At 39.1% G+C, this 16294-nt stretch overlaps 2 protein-coding genes across 2 annotated transcripts in view; one reads left to right on the forward strand and one right to left on the reverse strand.

Moving 5' to 3' along the window:
• LOC144653077 (proton-coupled zinc antiporter SLC30A9, mitochondrial-like) overlaps positions 1-16294 on the forward strand; it is an 81929-nt gene that overhangs the window by 39524 nt on the left and 26111 nt on the right. The gene's annotated exons all lie outside the window — the stretch shown is intronic.
• LOC144653067 (apocarotenoid-15,15'-oxygenase-like) lies at positions 726-15540 on the reverse strand. Its single transcript, XM_078512980.1, has 6 exons — positions 15260-15540; positions 11915-12168; positions 10369-10506; positions 4159-4500; positions 2169-2480; positions 726-1250 (listed from the first exon to the last, which is right to left on the reverse strand). The coding sequence occupies exons 1-6, from the start codon at positions 15495-15497 to the stop codon at positions 948-950; spliced, it is 1587 nt and encodes a 528-aa protein (XP_078369106.1). The 5' UTR covers positions 15498-15540; the 3' UTR covers positions 726-947.

Raw genomic sequence — 16294 nt, forward strand, 5'->3', positions numbered from 1 at the left:
AAAACGAGCGAAAATTTTTGTGAGTCTGAACGAGGTAATTGCGAGGAGGGGCGGGAGGGGGGTGTGGCGAGGGGGTGATGCATTAATATTTGTTTGCTGAAAGAACCTCAACATAAACCAGTCGAATCACCGTCTCGGAAGGGGGGGGGGGCGTAATAGAGTAAATACATTGACCTTCCAGGCAGTGGGGAAGGGGAGGGGAGAGGGCTTAATAGAACTATTACGGTATGCTTTAATAAACGCTCAGGGCCCATTTGTTCAAAGGGTGGATAACGCTATCCACTGGATAAATCGCTATCCAGTGGATAAGTGTTGACAAAACATACTATGCTTTCCACTGGATAGTGATTTAACCGGTGGATAGCGTTGCTCATCCTTTGAACAGCTGGGGCCAGGTGTTTACACTGCCTGAAACCCACAGACCGCATGAAACTGCATTGGATTGACCAATGTTTTTAATTTCTAGCCAGAGAAAAGTTGCTTTAGAAAACAACTCGCACAAAAGTTAAAAGTCAAGTTACGTTTTGTTCACAATTGTATTTTTCATATTGTGTAATAAGTTTTTATCTACATGTCTCATTGCAAGCCCCAGTAATACAAAAAGGCCGAACGAGAAAAACAAACAAACAAATTGTAAAACATAATTTAGAATTGCATATCACCAAATGTTCAAAAGACCTAGATTATTTTGTTCCGAACACCTTGTTTTATTTTCGCATTAATAATTTTCCAACTTAAAACAAACGATAAAACGCTGTCTCTTGTGTTTGATCCATCATGACCCCAATTAAAATAATTTAAATATAAATTAAAAATACTGCACGCCACCAGAGAACAACAGACGTTCTTTCGAAAGGCTTGATGGAATCAAATAATTTAACTTTTGCACCTCTTTGCTTTTTAGCGTTCTCGAAAGCACAGCTCTTGTAGAACTTCAATGTCCTTTGTCACAGCTTAGAAACCAGCCTGGGTCCATTCGTGAAGACCTCAGGGGTAAATGTGCCATGAAAACCATAAGGAACATGGTGCTTCAATTTGATCCTCGCCAGAGGTCCCTTCCCAACATCCTTAGCGTCAAGCACGCAAAACTCGGTTACGTGCCTCTCAGGTATATACACCTGAACGATGACGTATCCATCATCTTCGTCGCCTTCTCGCCAGGACTCGTAACCCAGTCGGGGCACGAACACAGGTTCGCCGAGGCAGCCGTGAGAGTACCAGACTTGACGCTGGCCGCTTTCAGCGTTTAACTGTAAAACAAAGTAAATTGATATATAGCTAGAAATTTTTCCCCAACAGCGCGCGCTCTTATTGGCTAATTCGAGATCACATGACATCTCACAATAAAAACTGTTTCCCGCCAAAAGTCTCTGAGCGGGCAACATATCATGCATGCATAATCTATGACGTCAGAGGGTAACAGTACAATCTTGCCCGCGAAAGTTGACCGACGATTTTTCGAAGTCTTTGTCTTACTGTATAACAAAACACTTAAAAACTGATCCCTCGGGAAACCAGTTATTTTTGTTTCCCTCGGGAACAGTCGTTAAGTGTATAATAAAACATCTTTGTTTATTGATGATTTATCCCGCAAAGCCTTTTTCTTCATATATTCTCTCACGCGCGGCGCTGTTTCGTATGGTAAACCTTTCGTGGCTGTTTTAGCCCCCCGAATCCATCATATTTTCCTTCTCTAAAAATGAAAATTCTTTTCTTCACCACGATACTGATAACAAGCAAAGATCGGTGTTTGATTTTTTATTCGTTTATTGCTCCTTTTCAGTTGAATGTCGACATTTTGAATTTCCCCTGGCGATACTAAATAAATTACTATAATGACAAAGAAAGCCGCGTCAGCTCTAGCTGGTTTAGCGCGGGTCCTCTATGCTGGTCGAATTGGAATTTAAGGATGTTGTTTTTTTCAAAAGGGAGGACAACCGGAGAACCCGGAGAAAAACCCTCGGAGCAAGGACGAGAACCAACAACAGACTCGACCCACAAAATGACACCGAGTCCGGGAATCGAACTCGGGGCCACTTTTGTGGGAGGCGAGTTTAAAGTGCTTCAAAATGCCCTCCCTCCCCCCCCCCCCATCTCCGCCCTACCCCTAGCCTGGAACGACCAAGGCTTGACCTTCACCGCCGTGTCAACTAAGTTATTTTTCTCACCTTGACCACATCCCTGTAAGGGAGGTTAAACCCAGGTCTGTCGCACGCCATGAAGTAGTTATAACGCGTGCCACGCATTCCGTGCCTGTAAGGATGCGTGGAGGGGAATTCCACGCTCGCACGATCTATTTGAGTTCGAGTGCAACGCTTGGCAGCCAGGTCTATGGTAAAGTTGTGAGCAAGGCCTGGGGCCACGGACGTGTTGCTCAGCCAAATCTCGCTGTCAAATGTCATGTCAAACTTGGTGTCTAAACACACAGCGGAAAATTCGATCGTCTTTCCATGCTGCTGGGCTGTGCCAAAATGGAAAATCTGAAACCCAAGGCAGAAAGTTTCTTGATCGGGGGTTATTAATCAAAGCTACTGTTTTTCACCAACTGAAGGATTAGACACTGACATTAAGAATGCAAACTGAAGTACAGCTGTATCCCACTGTTTGGATTCCAAAATCTTTTTTGCCATTACTGAAAAGAAATATTGTTTTGACATACAAAACACGCCTTCTTCTTTCTTTTTGTCGTTGGGTTGTAATGCAACAAATATCATGTGCTTTTTAAACAGAATTTCAGGTGAATTTTGAAAAAAAGAGCGTTCGTAATCTGTCTTAATTCCCAATCGTTACTATCCTTGCTTATTGTTGGTTTACAGTAAACACCCGCGTATAAGAACCTAGAATTTTTGGGTTCAGGCTGAATGGGTTCTTATATTTTGGGGTAGTTTTTCCGAACTCAGGCTGATTGGGTTCTTAGTAGGTTCTTATTTGTAGGAGTTGTCATAGTGATACCATTCAGAGAGCAACTGTAGTACTAGTATGTCATAACGATTGAACATTTGTATTTTAAACCACAAAAATGCCAAGCCTTATTTTTTAAACAATAATAAATTCAGTATCATAGGCTAGCATATTTACAGTTGTATTTGATAATAATGTAAATTGTTAACAGCAATATAAAGACTACACCAGTATAATTTTATACAGTATTCTATACTCTGTATTTAAAAGATTTTCAATTAAACAAATAATTTTCATGGTGTTTCTCAGAAATTTTACAATTTCTATCAATTAAAATCCAGTATTTTGGCTACAAAATAAGAGTGTTTTTTGTATAAGAACCTATTGTTCTTTGCCAGCCTAAATAGGTTCTTATATATTTGGGTATTAAAATGCCCAATTTCAGCCTGTAGGTTCTTAAATCACTAGGTTCTACGCGGGTGTTTACTGTATTATTGCCTCTTGGGTGCTTTCCTACCTGGGTAAGCTATTATTTTGAGGTTTTCATCGATTTGAGACATTTGGAAAGACATAGCTTCTTTAACTTTACTTAATAATTGCAGTACTGCACGTTGCACCATTGCCACTTGGGAAAGTTGTTGCCTTTTTGACATCTTTTTTATGGTTTTTGTCTGGCCAATCAAAGGGAACTATCCCCCTCCCCTGGCCTGGAACTGTGGAAACTGTGGAAATGAAGCGACTTTTAAACTGACATGGTAAGCTCCCCCCCCCCCACCCTGCCCTTATCGATTTAAAGGTTTTGACATCTTTTTGCTGAATTTAGATGAACTGGCCAATCAAAGGGGAGTCCCCCCAAGTATGTAACAGTGGCAAGACCCTGCATCCACAAACAAAAGTTTTTGACATATTTTTAATGGATTTTGTTTGACCAGCCAATCAAAGAGAGGTGCCCTCAGGGCTGGAACAGTGGTGACTTTTGTTTGAATTGGCCAATCAAAGGTGACTCACCCCCAGGGGTTTCATAAAGGGCCAGCAACCGGGCAAATTGACCAGCTGTGAACACAGCTTTGCCCGGCTGTTTTTAACATTTGAACTGAATTTACTTTACCGAAGAAGGAAGCGCGTAAACTTCTGATACTCTGCTCGGGTGCAAAACCCTCATGCCCACCTGCTCCAAACCTTAACAAATCCCCTGAACCCCCCCCCCTCCCAGGTCCCTGAAACTGTGGAAATGAAGCAACCTAACTATGAACTTACATGGCACGGCTCTGTATCCACAAATATTACCCCTGCACTATCACCACTCCCATGCCGTGGTATGATAACAAAGCGCGAAGGCAGCTCCGGGTGATACCTCATCTCATCTCCTGGTGAACTCCACCCTAACAAGATCTTTGAAGCTATCCACCATGATCCCTTGACAAAGGGTGTCATGTGAAACACGTAGTAATCAGGTAACAGGACAAAGTCGTGACCGTAATTCAGACCTTCAATGTGATGGATTTGCTTCTGACATAGATGCCATGACGGGTCAAATTCATAAACTGCTAGGCTTGGTTTTTGTGAAAATCCTGGACGTAGGCTTATGCAAACAAGTCGCTGAAAAAGTAAAAAACAAAAATGCCAGATCATATACAGTCCCTACTTTTTCTAGGCTCAATTTTACCTCTCTCTCAAGTTTGGTCTTCCTTACCTCTCCCCCCCCCCTGGACCTGCACCCATGTTGCACTTGAAAGAGAAAACGAAATTGATTTTAGCTAACAATGCATAAAATTGTAGGTTTAGGACTGCAATCCTTTACTAACAGTGTCTACCAAAAACAACAACAGATTGCCTTGTTTTCGACCCCAGAGCTGCTTGTTCCTCTTAGCCAGCAAAGCCTTTGCACAAGAAACAAGTGGCCCCGGGGACACCTGATTTGATTGGCTGGATTTTAACAAAGGAACAGCCGATCAAATCAACCATTAAAAAATCCCTTTGTTTACACGAGTTTAGACAAGTGGCTCTGGGGATACCTGATTTGATATCTAGCCAATCAAATCAACCTAAACTCTCACATAAACATAGGGATTTTTAAATGGTTCATTTGATCTGCTGTTCCTTTTGTCAAAATCCAGCCAATCAAATCATGTGTCCCCAGAACAACTTGCTTCTCGTGCTCATGCTCTGCTGACTAACAGGGACAAGCAGCTCTGGGGACGAGAATACAGACTGCCTGCCCTCATTTTCTGTGAGGAATAGTAAGCTCATTGACTATTCACACAACATGGAAACCCAGGCTCGTGGTCAAATAATAATTATAATTTTAATGTTAAATAAGACAAGTAATGATATAATAATTATCATAACTGTATTTACACAGGCTCATTTAGGCAGAACAACTTTGCAACTGATTGAAATGGCTCGGTGGAAAAAGGGTGCCAAAACAATTCCGATTCGCAAAAAAAGAAGTTGAAACAAGTTAAGAATGCCGGTCGCTTATTATCCAACATTTAGTGGCAAGAGGATGGAACTTCGATTTCTTTCATACTTTTATGTTAGATAGGCTAGGGTATAACTTAAATCACTGTATAGTTCTTTCGATGGAATATCCTTTTATTTTAAAGAAAAATGCAAATAACAAAAATCCTTTAAAATCGTCATTTGAAGCGCTAAATTATTCATGATTTTTGCACGAGTTTGAGAGCCTCGCGCAAAAACAAATCACTCTGCCGTCTTTTAAACACTCAAACCATAGTTAGCAATCTCTAAACATCTACTGAAATGATTTTGGGAAATATTGCGTTGTTCTTTGTAGACAAAATAATTTTATTTCGAAGGCATACAATTCACTGCCGTAAAAGTACTTGATAAATAAAATTAATTTTCACCATGTGCGAAACCTTCAAATCGTTTAAGCTTCTGGTGGTTGAATGTTAGAAGAATGGTGTATTAATCCCTGTAAAAATTTCTCCGGGCAAATGATTAAAGCGAGGTGAGAGCTTTTTGAATTCGGTTAAATATGCAAATATTTGACCTTCCGCGGTCAACTTTGAAGTTACGGGTCAGACATGAATGACATGAATATTTCAATCCGTGCACAAGTCTTAACCCATTTTGGGTCAAAATAATCACACACAAAAACATTATGAAATGTTCTAACCTTAACCTGCTGTAAAAAACAGGTCGGAAGGCCTTTTAAGCACGATTCCGGCTCTAAGCATCCGTAGTAATTTGAGCTTCGTTTGTGTAAGTATGTCCTATTCACCCCGCCAACTGTCAACATATTTAGTGGTCGAAATCCAATCTGTGATCAATTTTCGGCGCTTCTCGTCACCACTGCATCTTCTTCGACGGCATAGCCGATTGTTAGTATTGCCTCGTTAATAGTACACACAAAAAAAATAACATCTGATCGCTGAACGGCATGATGTCGGCGCTTACAGTAGCTTACAGTCCCATCTTGCAATACGCCGTCTGTTCGTCACGCAATACTGTGTGTGGGAAAGGTTGAATATGCGGAAATGCTTGATTTAATACTTTATGACAAGTACGTACTCTAGCCAGCAGCAACAACAACAACAACAACAACAAGTACAGTGATATCTTTAGGCAGACAAGATAAAGCACACGTACTGTCAGGTGATAAGCGTTTGGTACAGTGTAATGCAACTGTTCGCGAATTCGGTTGCTCGCGCGGGCTTGGTTGTAATAACGGGGGGTGGAAGGGGGGTATAAATCTTTACAAAACAGGTAGAGTTTTTAATCAGTTATTCCCTTTTTTATTGTAGAACCGAAAACGAAGAGAAAAACTCGCGTCTATGTTTTTTGGGGGGTTAGGGGGTGGGGGCCGGGGGGTTCTTGGTTGTTTGGTTAGCAAAGTTTTTTTTTTTTTTTTTTTCACAAAGATACCTAACCAAATATCGCATGTCCTGTATAAATGGTTAATGATAGAAGTAACGATAAGTTTTGATTTTTTTTTTCGTCATCGAGTGGCAACTTAATAAAAACATTGCATCGCCATTTTTTTCGCCCTACGGTAAATCTGGGTGACCTGTGGCTTCGGGTGGTCATTCGTCAACCTGTAACAAAGTACTTTCTTGGGGTGCCGTTTTGAACATACTGTCGAATTCATGATGTCTAAATTCAACAATAACTAATTTGAAGTTCAAACGAAATTAAAACATGTTAAAACAACTCAGTGCTAAAACTCTATGCTAAAAAGGATAAGCAAATTGCTATGGCAATTCGGCGTGTGAAAAAATCGCAAAATTTTTAATTTAGTGGCTTCCTAAGTAAACAAAACCTTGGTCGTGCTAGTTATTGGCACCGTCTGTTTGCTTAAAGGCAGCGCATGAACAATTTTTTTCAAAGTTCAGTTTATTTCACTGGAAATGGAAGGTTGTTGCAGTTCTTTTAAGGCCCTTGTTCGTGGAGTTTGCGGTTTTGATTCTAAAGATCGAAAGCGTCACACTGAAATCATTCCTCTACTGTCGTGTGAGAAGGACATCAGCAGTCACAAGTCCCAGTATTAATTTAGTTTACTCTAAACATGACTCTTTCCCGTGAAAAACCAAACTTCAGAAGCTAGCTATTTGTTTGGTGTTAAAAGGCAGCTCTTGAAAACTTCGTTATACAGTCTTAATATAGTAAAGACGTAAATGGTTTGAACCCAGTATCAGGTCGTAAAGTGTGATCGTCCGGGTGAGAGTTGCTCTGAAAACTCCGGGATAGGGAATATTTTTTGAGATTCTCGGGCCATAAGTAGGGTATCATTTTGGCAATGTGTTCCGGGTGTGATCCTTAGATAGGGTACCTAAATTCTATCAGCTAAAATAAACGCCCAGCTAAACGAAAAAAAGGTATCTTAAAACTGAACTCTTTGTTCAAGTATTAGTAAAGCGATTTTATAAAGATTTGTGTTTTGCCGTGTGCGGTTAGCCGTTATTTGTGTCGGCACGGAACGCTTTTTCTCAAATTGAATAGATTGTTTTTTTTCGGTTTTGGGCCTTAAAAGGGGTATCAATGTTCGCTTTCTTTACCCTTAAACCCTATTCGAAATTTATGGGAGTGCCCCTCCATATGTTTCGTGAGGGATTGCTGGGTGGGTGCGCTACTTATTTGTTTTCAAAATAAGATAAGTGGAGGATGGAAGTGCGTATAAAATTTGAGCCGAGACCACTGTTTCCAGTTTGCACCATAATGATTAGTTAATGTATTATATATGAATAAAGGTATAATCTCCTCCGACGCGCTTCCCCCACCTCACTCCCCCTCTCCAACCAAAAAAGTAAAAATTACCAGTACCTAAGTGTTGCCCATCATTTTAAATACAGCGCATTTTTTAACATTTCCGACTGTATTTATCAGTATGTTAAAGGTGAGCTGATTTTGCTCATCCCTTTAGGGCCTGTTTACAAGCAGGTAGGGTAACCCTAGGTGAACCTAGAAGGAGGGTTAGAAGATAGCCCGGGTTTACAAGCAAAATTCGCAGGTAGAGTAACCCTACTTACCCGGCTCAACTTACACCGGTTACGCTTCAGTTAACCTTGTAAAATTTTGTTGTTAGAAACTGTTATTCGAAAATAATTCCGTTCCAGTGCAAAAATACGACAAATTGTGAATAAACACGATGTTTCTTGGTCACAATTCGCTGTTTTTGTCGGTGTTTTTAAACATATTTAGCTTTTTGGAGCCAAAATAAAGTTGTCCCGGGTAGGCGAGTTATCCCTAGCTGAACGTTTACAAGGCGCTATGTGCTAGGGTTACCCGCCTGCTTGTAAACAGGCCCTTAGTCACAAAGAGCACCGTATTCTGTTGGGCGCAGCACCTACCCGTAGAGAACTGAACTCCTACCAGCAGCCATGCCTAGTCGATTAACCAATTATTGGCATGCTGTTATAACCTTGGACAAGCTATTCAACTGAGGTGTTTGTTCTACGATTTTGGTAAGGCCCCGAAAAGCTCTTGTAACTAAGAATATTAAAAGCGTTAGCATGTAACCAGTGATAAATTCGCGGTTCAGGGTAAAGAATAGATAACGCAAGCAAAGAAAACCAAAACTATTCTAATACACGTTTTCTTTTTCTTAAATCAGTCCTGTATGTGTTCCAAGGCTAGATTATGGACAGTTGAACCTTGATATAAGGGTAAAGGTTGTATATCGTATGTTAATTAAGAGACACGCAAAAATGTGTTCACTGTTACGAATCGAAGTTTTGTTATACCCAATTTCTTTTTTACGTATTTTATTATAACTGTAGCAAAGAGTATCGTTCATTTTACCTAGGAATTCGTTAAGTCTAGTTTATAATAAAGGATCGTTCAGTCGAGCTTTTCACAACAAATTACGCCCTAATCCACCCTCCCTCCCCCCGCCACCTGCTAAATCCCCATGACTTGCGTGACGAACAAACGGATACGTGACTTCGTGCACTGCAAAGATAAGCGTCAACATTATTGTGTCATTTTAGCAGCGATCAGATGTATTATACTTGTGGACTATAAACCAAACAATACTAAACAAATGACAAAGCTGTCGAAGAAGATGCACTAGTGACGATATGCGCCGAAAGTTGATGAAAGATTCGTTGGCTTTAGACCACTGTTGCACGTTGACAGTTGGCCTCGGTGCAGACTTAAAACGAAGCTCAGATGCGCCGAATGATAAGAGCCGTAATCATGCTAAAATGGCCTTCGAACCTACCTTTTACAGCAGATAAAGGTTAGAAAATTACATATTTTTCTCATATGCTTAATTTGGTCTTAATTTGGTTTGAAGTTACGGTCTGACCCGTAACTTCAAAGTTGACCGCGGAAGGTCAGATATTTGCATATTTAACCGAATTCGAAAAGATCTCACGTCGCTTTTAATCATTTGCCCGGAGAAATTTTTACAGGGATTTATACACCATTCTTCTAACATTCAACCACCAGAAGCTTAAACGATTTGAAGGTTTCGCACATGGCGAAAATTAATTTTATTTACCAAGTACTTTTACGGCAGTGAATTGTATACCTTCGAAATAAAATTATTTTGTCTACAAAGAACAACGCAATATTTCCCAAAATCATTTCAGTAGATGTTTAGAGATTGCTAACTATGGTTTGAGTGTTTAAAAGACGGTAGAGTGATTTGTTTTTGCACGCGAGGCTCTCAAACTCGTGCAAAAATCATGAATAATTTAGCGACTCAAATGACGATTTTAACGGATTTTTGTTATCTGCATTTTTCTTTAAAATAAAAGGATATTTAAACGATAAAACTATACAGTGATTTAAGCTATACCCTAGCCTATCTAACATTAAAATATGAAAGAAATCGAATTTCCCACTCTTGCCAAAAAATCGAGAAATTGTCTGATTCTTAGAGACCGGCATTCTTAAGCTTTGCTGGTTTCATTCACCAAGCCCTTCAATTTGAGCATGTGCTACAAGATCCACACTTTATAAATTCAGTGTTACACAAAACTTAAAGCTAGCGCTCACCTTTCTTTCAGAATCAATTCTGAAATGTGCAGCAAAGCATCCAAAGTTTAGGTGACCATTCAGATACTCTGGACCCAGCGTCTCGAGTGTGTGAGGGTCCAAACAATATGGCACGCCTGTTTCATAACATGTTATAACCTAGCCACAAATAGAAAATTATAGTACATTAAAATATCAGCATGTTAATTCTCCTAAGTGAAGTCCGTATATTTCCTTTGATGTCAATTTCAAGAATTTGGTGGTATATCTAGTTGACGCTAATTCACTTTTGGAAAAAAATTTCCAAGGGTTTAATGTCACAAATTATTTAAGGAGAATTATTTTGCGGCAAAGATGCAAATGATTTCAATGATACCTGGCAGTCAAAAAAATCAGTGGGATAAAAGTCGGTGACCAAAATTAAGTGGACCCACAATGGTTTTCAGCACTTTCCAGCTCTTCTACTTTGATGGGTCTTTAATACAAATCTTTATCAGTTGCTACTACAATAATGATATCAAACAAATGTCCAATCATTGTTAAACAAGTTGTGGCCATTTTCATGACGTCACATGTCACAATAGCCACAGCAAAACCTGTTAAAAACACCCTTAATTTACACTTCTAGTGCTTATAACTCAAAAATGAGTCCTGTGACCCCCAATTTGTTTATCAATGATTGGGTATTTGTTTGATTCCATTTTTGTAGTGGCAACTGATAAATGTTTGCAGTACTGACCCATCAAAGTATATAAGAGCTGGAAAGTACTGAAAACTGAATGTCTGCAAATTTGTTTACCGAAGATGTGATCTGTTAAAATTATTTATCAAGTTTATATAGGATCATTATTTGTAAAATTGTTAACAAGCTAAGGAGATAAATTTGTTGGAGTTGACCAAACATGTACGGTATTTGTTTTTTATCACTGCTGCTGGCCATTAAAATAAAGTGTAATTTTTATTGCAATTTTTTTGAAACCTCCTTGAAGGGAAATGAAAATAAAAAAACCAGGAATAGACATTGCAGTGTAACTCAGTGAAGCAAAATTATCTTTTAGTTATTGGGAGTTTGAGCAATTGAGGATGCAAGTACCGTATTTATTTGATTAAACACCTCCCTCAAATAAACGCCGGCCTCAAATAAACACCTCACATTGGGCAGAAATATTAATAAACGCTGCCCTCAAATAAACGCCCATGATGTCACATTAAATTTTATTCTAATTATAGACTCAAAACGCAATCCAGTAATAATCAAGTTTGAGCAAGCCTCAAAAATATTTTCCTTGATTGTAACAATGGTTTAAGATATTAAAAACGACTTTTCAGACAAGCAATAATTACATTTTTCAAGTTTTAAAATTCAAATGTTTACTTACCATACTATTTTTAGAAATACATAAATTGAATTTTAAATAAACGCCACCTTATATAAATGCCGCCCTCAAATAAACGCCGGACTTGAAAAACAAAAAAATTTAATAAACGCTGCGGAGTTTAATCCTATAAATATGGTAATCAGATTTTACTGCACTTGTAAATGCAAGAACAAAGCTCGCAACAATACCTTTCCGCCCCAGTAAAATGAGTTGGTGTTGGAAGGATTTCGGAACTTTACTTCTGGAAGCTTCCAGGTACTTAGAAGAGTTCCAAGAGATTTAACTGTTGAATAGGACGGTTTTGTTCCCATTTGGCCATGGTACAGGAACTTCTTTTCGGTAGCTTCTTCTTGTCTGTGTTTACTGTTTACAAACTTGGACCGAAAATGCACTTGACCATTTTGGAACGTTACAGCACAAATCATTCCATCTCCATCAATTGCTAAAAACACAAAATTTGGAAGTAGACAAATTCAACTACAGTTCAGATTGCAGGTCAAAGAAAGATTTCAGCAGTTTTAAGGATTGGTGGAAGTAATTAACATGTTAAGTCCCAAGAGTGCCAACATCAAATTTCTCCTTACAACATCAGTACATAAACAAGAGAACAGGTTATAGGAATTGACAAAATGATCACTAAAGCTTAAGGAAAAATACTTTGAGCGTTTGACAAATTCTCCAACTAATACTATAGAAAAATATATGGAAGTATTAAGAGAATTTGTGTTATGATACTGGGACTTAAAGGGTTAAAGTACAGCTGCCTAATGAATTGGGAGATGTTGTGGCCTAATGGTTAGTGCCCCCTGGCTGGGGCAATGTGTTGTGTTCTTGGGCAAAATGCTTCACTCACAGTGCCTTTCTCCACCCAGATGTATAAATGTACCAGTGAATTTACTGTTGGGGGTAACCCTGCGATGGACAAGCATCCCATCCAGGGAGGTGGGGGAGTAGAAATACCGTATTTATTCGATTAAGCGCCCTGGGTGCTTATTAAATTTTTGGACCTTGAGAGTGGGCGCTTATTCGAGGTGGGCGCTTATTCGAGGCTTGGCGCTTATTAAATTTTTACGATTTTTAGCAAATAGTAAGTTTATTTTTGTAACAAAACAATAAAGAATAACACAACGTAAAGGTGTACCAAAGCAGAGTTTTAACTCTTCTTGAAATTTTCTGTAAAATACTAAGAAAACTAGGTAATGTGGAAAGTCTTCTTAAAAGTTCTTAGTCAATTTCAATAATCAATACTCTTCTTGTGCACTTAAGTTTTTTTGTGGGGTGGGGGTGGGCGCTTATTCAAGGCTGGGCGCTTATTAACTTTTCCTACCTTCAGGGTGGGCGCTTATTCGAGGTGGGCGCTTATTCAAGGTTGGGCGCTTAATCGAATAAATACGGTACTTCTAGTGGCATAATGCTATGGAAACCAGAATAAACTCTGGCCTGATGGGCCATTAGGCTTAAACACACACTTTACCTTGGCTAGTAAATTTACGACAAATGATCTTCACAGTGAATTTTGGAGATTAAGGTTATCATAGACCTTACAGGGGGCAGTTTTTCCAAAAAAGGTCAAGCCAAATCAATGATCTCCATAGTTTATATGCATTTAATTTTCCAAAAAACCTTAAAACACACATATTAAATATAACAAGTTATCGACAAACACATTTTTTTAATACAAGTCAAAGTCCACTGAGTTTTATATTTGTCAACTATGCTCATATTTTCCTGCTACATCATTGTTACAATTGGGATTTAACTATTAATACTGTAATTCGAGATGTGATTTAGCTTGCGTGACATAGACGCCCAGTTGTATTAAGGCAGGACGTTACAAATCGATAATTTCGATACTTAAAAAAATCGATAAAATTCGATAATTTTCGATACTAATTAATTGATTAATATCGAAAATCTATAAAAATCTATAGCAAAAGTTGTTGTGATTATCGATTTCGATTCGATTTGTAATTAGAGTTCGATTTCTATTGGTTTCTATCGATTTTTATCAATTGCCATCGAAAAAATCGATTACTTAGAAAAATATTGAACATCTGATTCTCAAAACCACAATAAGTACGTTCAGGTTCCATCAACGCTGCAAACGGACGGAAAATCGAAGGCAACGCAATAAAAAGGAAATAAGTTACTATCAAGTAGTTAATCTAATTTATCGTCTTCTTTCCTTTGAAGTTCATTCGAACCTTCGTCCGCCATGTTCTACGAGCCCATGCTGCATTCGCAATAGTGGCCAGCGGAAAAACTAGTGCCAGTCTTCTTCAAACAGTTTGACCGCGCGGATTGTGATTTGTGGAATAAACAAGTTTCTTGTCCTGGCGTTTGTTATTGTGCAAGAGTTTCGCGCTTGTCTAAAAATTAAACATCTCTACAAACCCACAAATATAGAGAGCATCCACGCACAATACAGTTATGCTCGGAAACAATATTCTTCAATATTCTTGCAATTATTTATTCGGTTTACTGGGTTTATTCCACGGATTCCACCATTCTTCGGTTTCCACGTGATATTCCGAGACTTGCTTTGATGGAAGAATTTTCCGCTCAATCTGCGTGTTACAGGTTCGATCCCTAAGTGTAACATTTCCGTACGTCTGTTTCGTTTCGTGCTATCTTCCAGCTTTCATTGCTCCATATGACACTGGGTTATCCAATCAAGAACCGGCGGTCACGGTAAGACACAGTGGTTATTTTTCGTTTGATTTCGGATCGTCTTTTTCATTCTGAGATGCCAATGAATTTAAGTTTCGCTCTAGTAATCGATCAAAATCGATACTCCGATACCAAATCGTGTGATTATCGATTTTTATCGATTATTTTAACTAATCGATTGATCAGTATCGAATACTATCGAGTAATATCGATTAATCGATTACGTTTTCGATGATCGATTTCGATCGATTTGTAACGTCCTGATTAAGGCCAATTTTGACATCATCGATCAGGCTAACAGGCTTTTTCAAAGTTTGTACGCAAGATCAAAGAAGCACTTCACATCCGTTGGGAAAAACCAATACTTAACGCACAAGTTCGTTCAAAGATCCGTTGTGTCAGAAAGGAAAAGAGTCCAATATCAAGAATTTTAATAGAAAACTCTGTGGTGGTCTGTACCATGACAATATAATATCTGTAAGGTAAACATCCGATTGAAAACCCGGGGTTTTCTGATCTTATCTTTGTTAATTATTAGTAGATACATGTTCACTTACACAATTCTTTGATAAGAACGAGGATTTGTCTTATTTATAAATATCTTAACCAACTGATAACAAACGTAAGGATGTTTCCACTATACCTTTCGATTCTGGGCTAGATTTCAGAAAACTCCGGCAACATTTTATATGCATCTCGATCTCATTGAATAACAAAAGTGCCTATTGTGTTATGCCTCGTTCTTAAAGCGTTCCGACACCTGTGAATAAAGAGGCCGGGTATTTTGAAATCGCTATCCTTTCTGAACAACAAATCTCTACATTCTTTTGTACAAATCGACAATATAATTAACATTTACTTACGATGTTTTAATCGGGTGCCGTAAACTTCACGAAGTCCTGGACCGTTTCGAAACAGAGTCCCATGAAGGTCTCTTGGCACCTCGCCGACAATATCTGCCTTAGGAATCCAGTAAGAGAATTCTCTCTGAGTTTCCCAGCCTCTACTACATTTGTCGAGGTCTAAAGGCCTCCGGATATCACCACAAAGTGCATCACTATCGGCCGCCATGTTGCCTCGACCGAAAGGAAGACTGGGCATAGTTTACGAAATCTGCCTCTAGATCCCAGGGTCTTCGCAGCCTTTTGCCAAAAACTGTTCGTGAAACCTGCGATCAGGCGTTCTTTTTTTCTTTTTTTTTGATCGCAGGTTAATGTCCGTGAAATCTTTGGTGCACACTCACCTACCCATCGTCTTCGCCCCCGTAGCCTGCAAACGTTGGCACATTTTCGACTGAAAAATCTGTTGTATTATTTTGCGCTCGTCGGCCAGCTTTCTTATTCGGAAAACGTCATGGGGGGTTTCATAATCACCGCGGCAGGCAAGAAATGACGTCAAGCGCTCGTCCCGCACTTTCCGCTCTACCGGGCCGCGAGAAGGCCAATACGTACAACCGTCTGGCCACTGAGTTAGTATCCAGTGGATAAAAATTTCTCCAAAGCAATTTATGTCCTGCGTTGATGTTTCTGTAATGTAATGATGCCGTAATCATGTGATCCCGAAGTGGGACAAAAAATGTAAACCAGACACCGTAAAAGTCTTTTTGTGGTGGGCTCATATTTTCCGATGATCTAACATCGTTATTTTTTGGAAGAATTTATGCGCTTTAAAAATGGGCGGGGTTAAATTAGAAGGGACCAAGACACAGAATAATACAGTCATCAGTTAAACATTAAAAATCTGAGATGCTGCAGCAATGGCATAAATTCAAAATATTGTGGAGGGCTTTTTATTAAAAGGTTTTTGCGTCTTCCCGGGTGAGCGGTTCAATTCACAGGGCGCCCATACAAGCGGCGTGACTGTTTGTTTGTTCGAAATATAAAGAAATGTATGGGGAT

Source organism: Oculina patagonica, chromosome 5, assembly GCF_052425735.1.
Source record: "Oculina patagonica isolate OP01 chromosome 5, crgOcupat, whole genome shotgun sequence".
Taxonomy (NCBI): Eukaryota; Metazoa; Cnidaria; class Anthozoa; order Scleractinia; family Oculinidae; genus Oculina; species Oculina patagonica.

What these genes read in the sequence shown, in the direction of transcription:
- LOC144653067 (XM_078512980.1), bottom strand. Translation starts at nt 15,497, where the DNA reads ATGCCCAGTCTTCCTTTCGGTCGAGGCAACATGGCGGCCGATAGTGAT. An exon ending in GAATTGATTCTGAAAGAAAG is followed by an intron (nt 4,501 to 10,368) that starts GTGAGCGCTAGC and finishes TTACTTTTTCAG; the next exon opens with CGACTTGTTTGCATAAGCCT. An exon ending in CTTACAGGGATGTGGTCAAG is followed by an intron (nt 1,251 to 2,168) that starts GTGAGAAAAATA and finishes TTTGTTTTACAG; the next exon opens with TTAAACGCTGAAAGCGGCCA.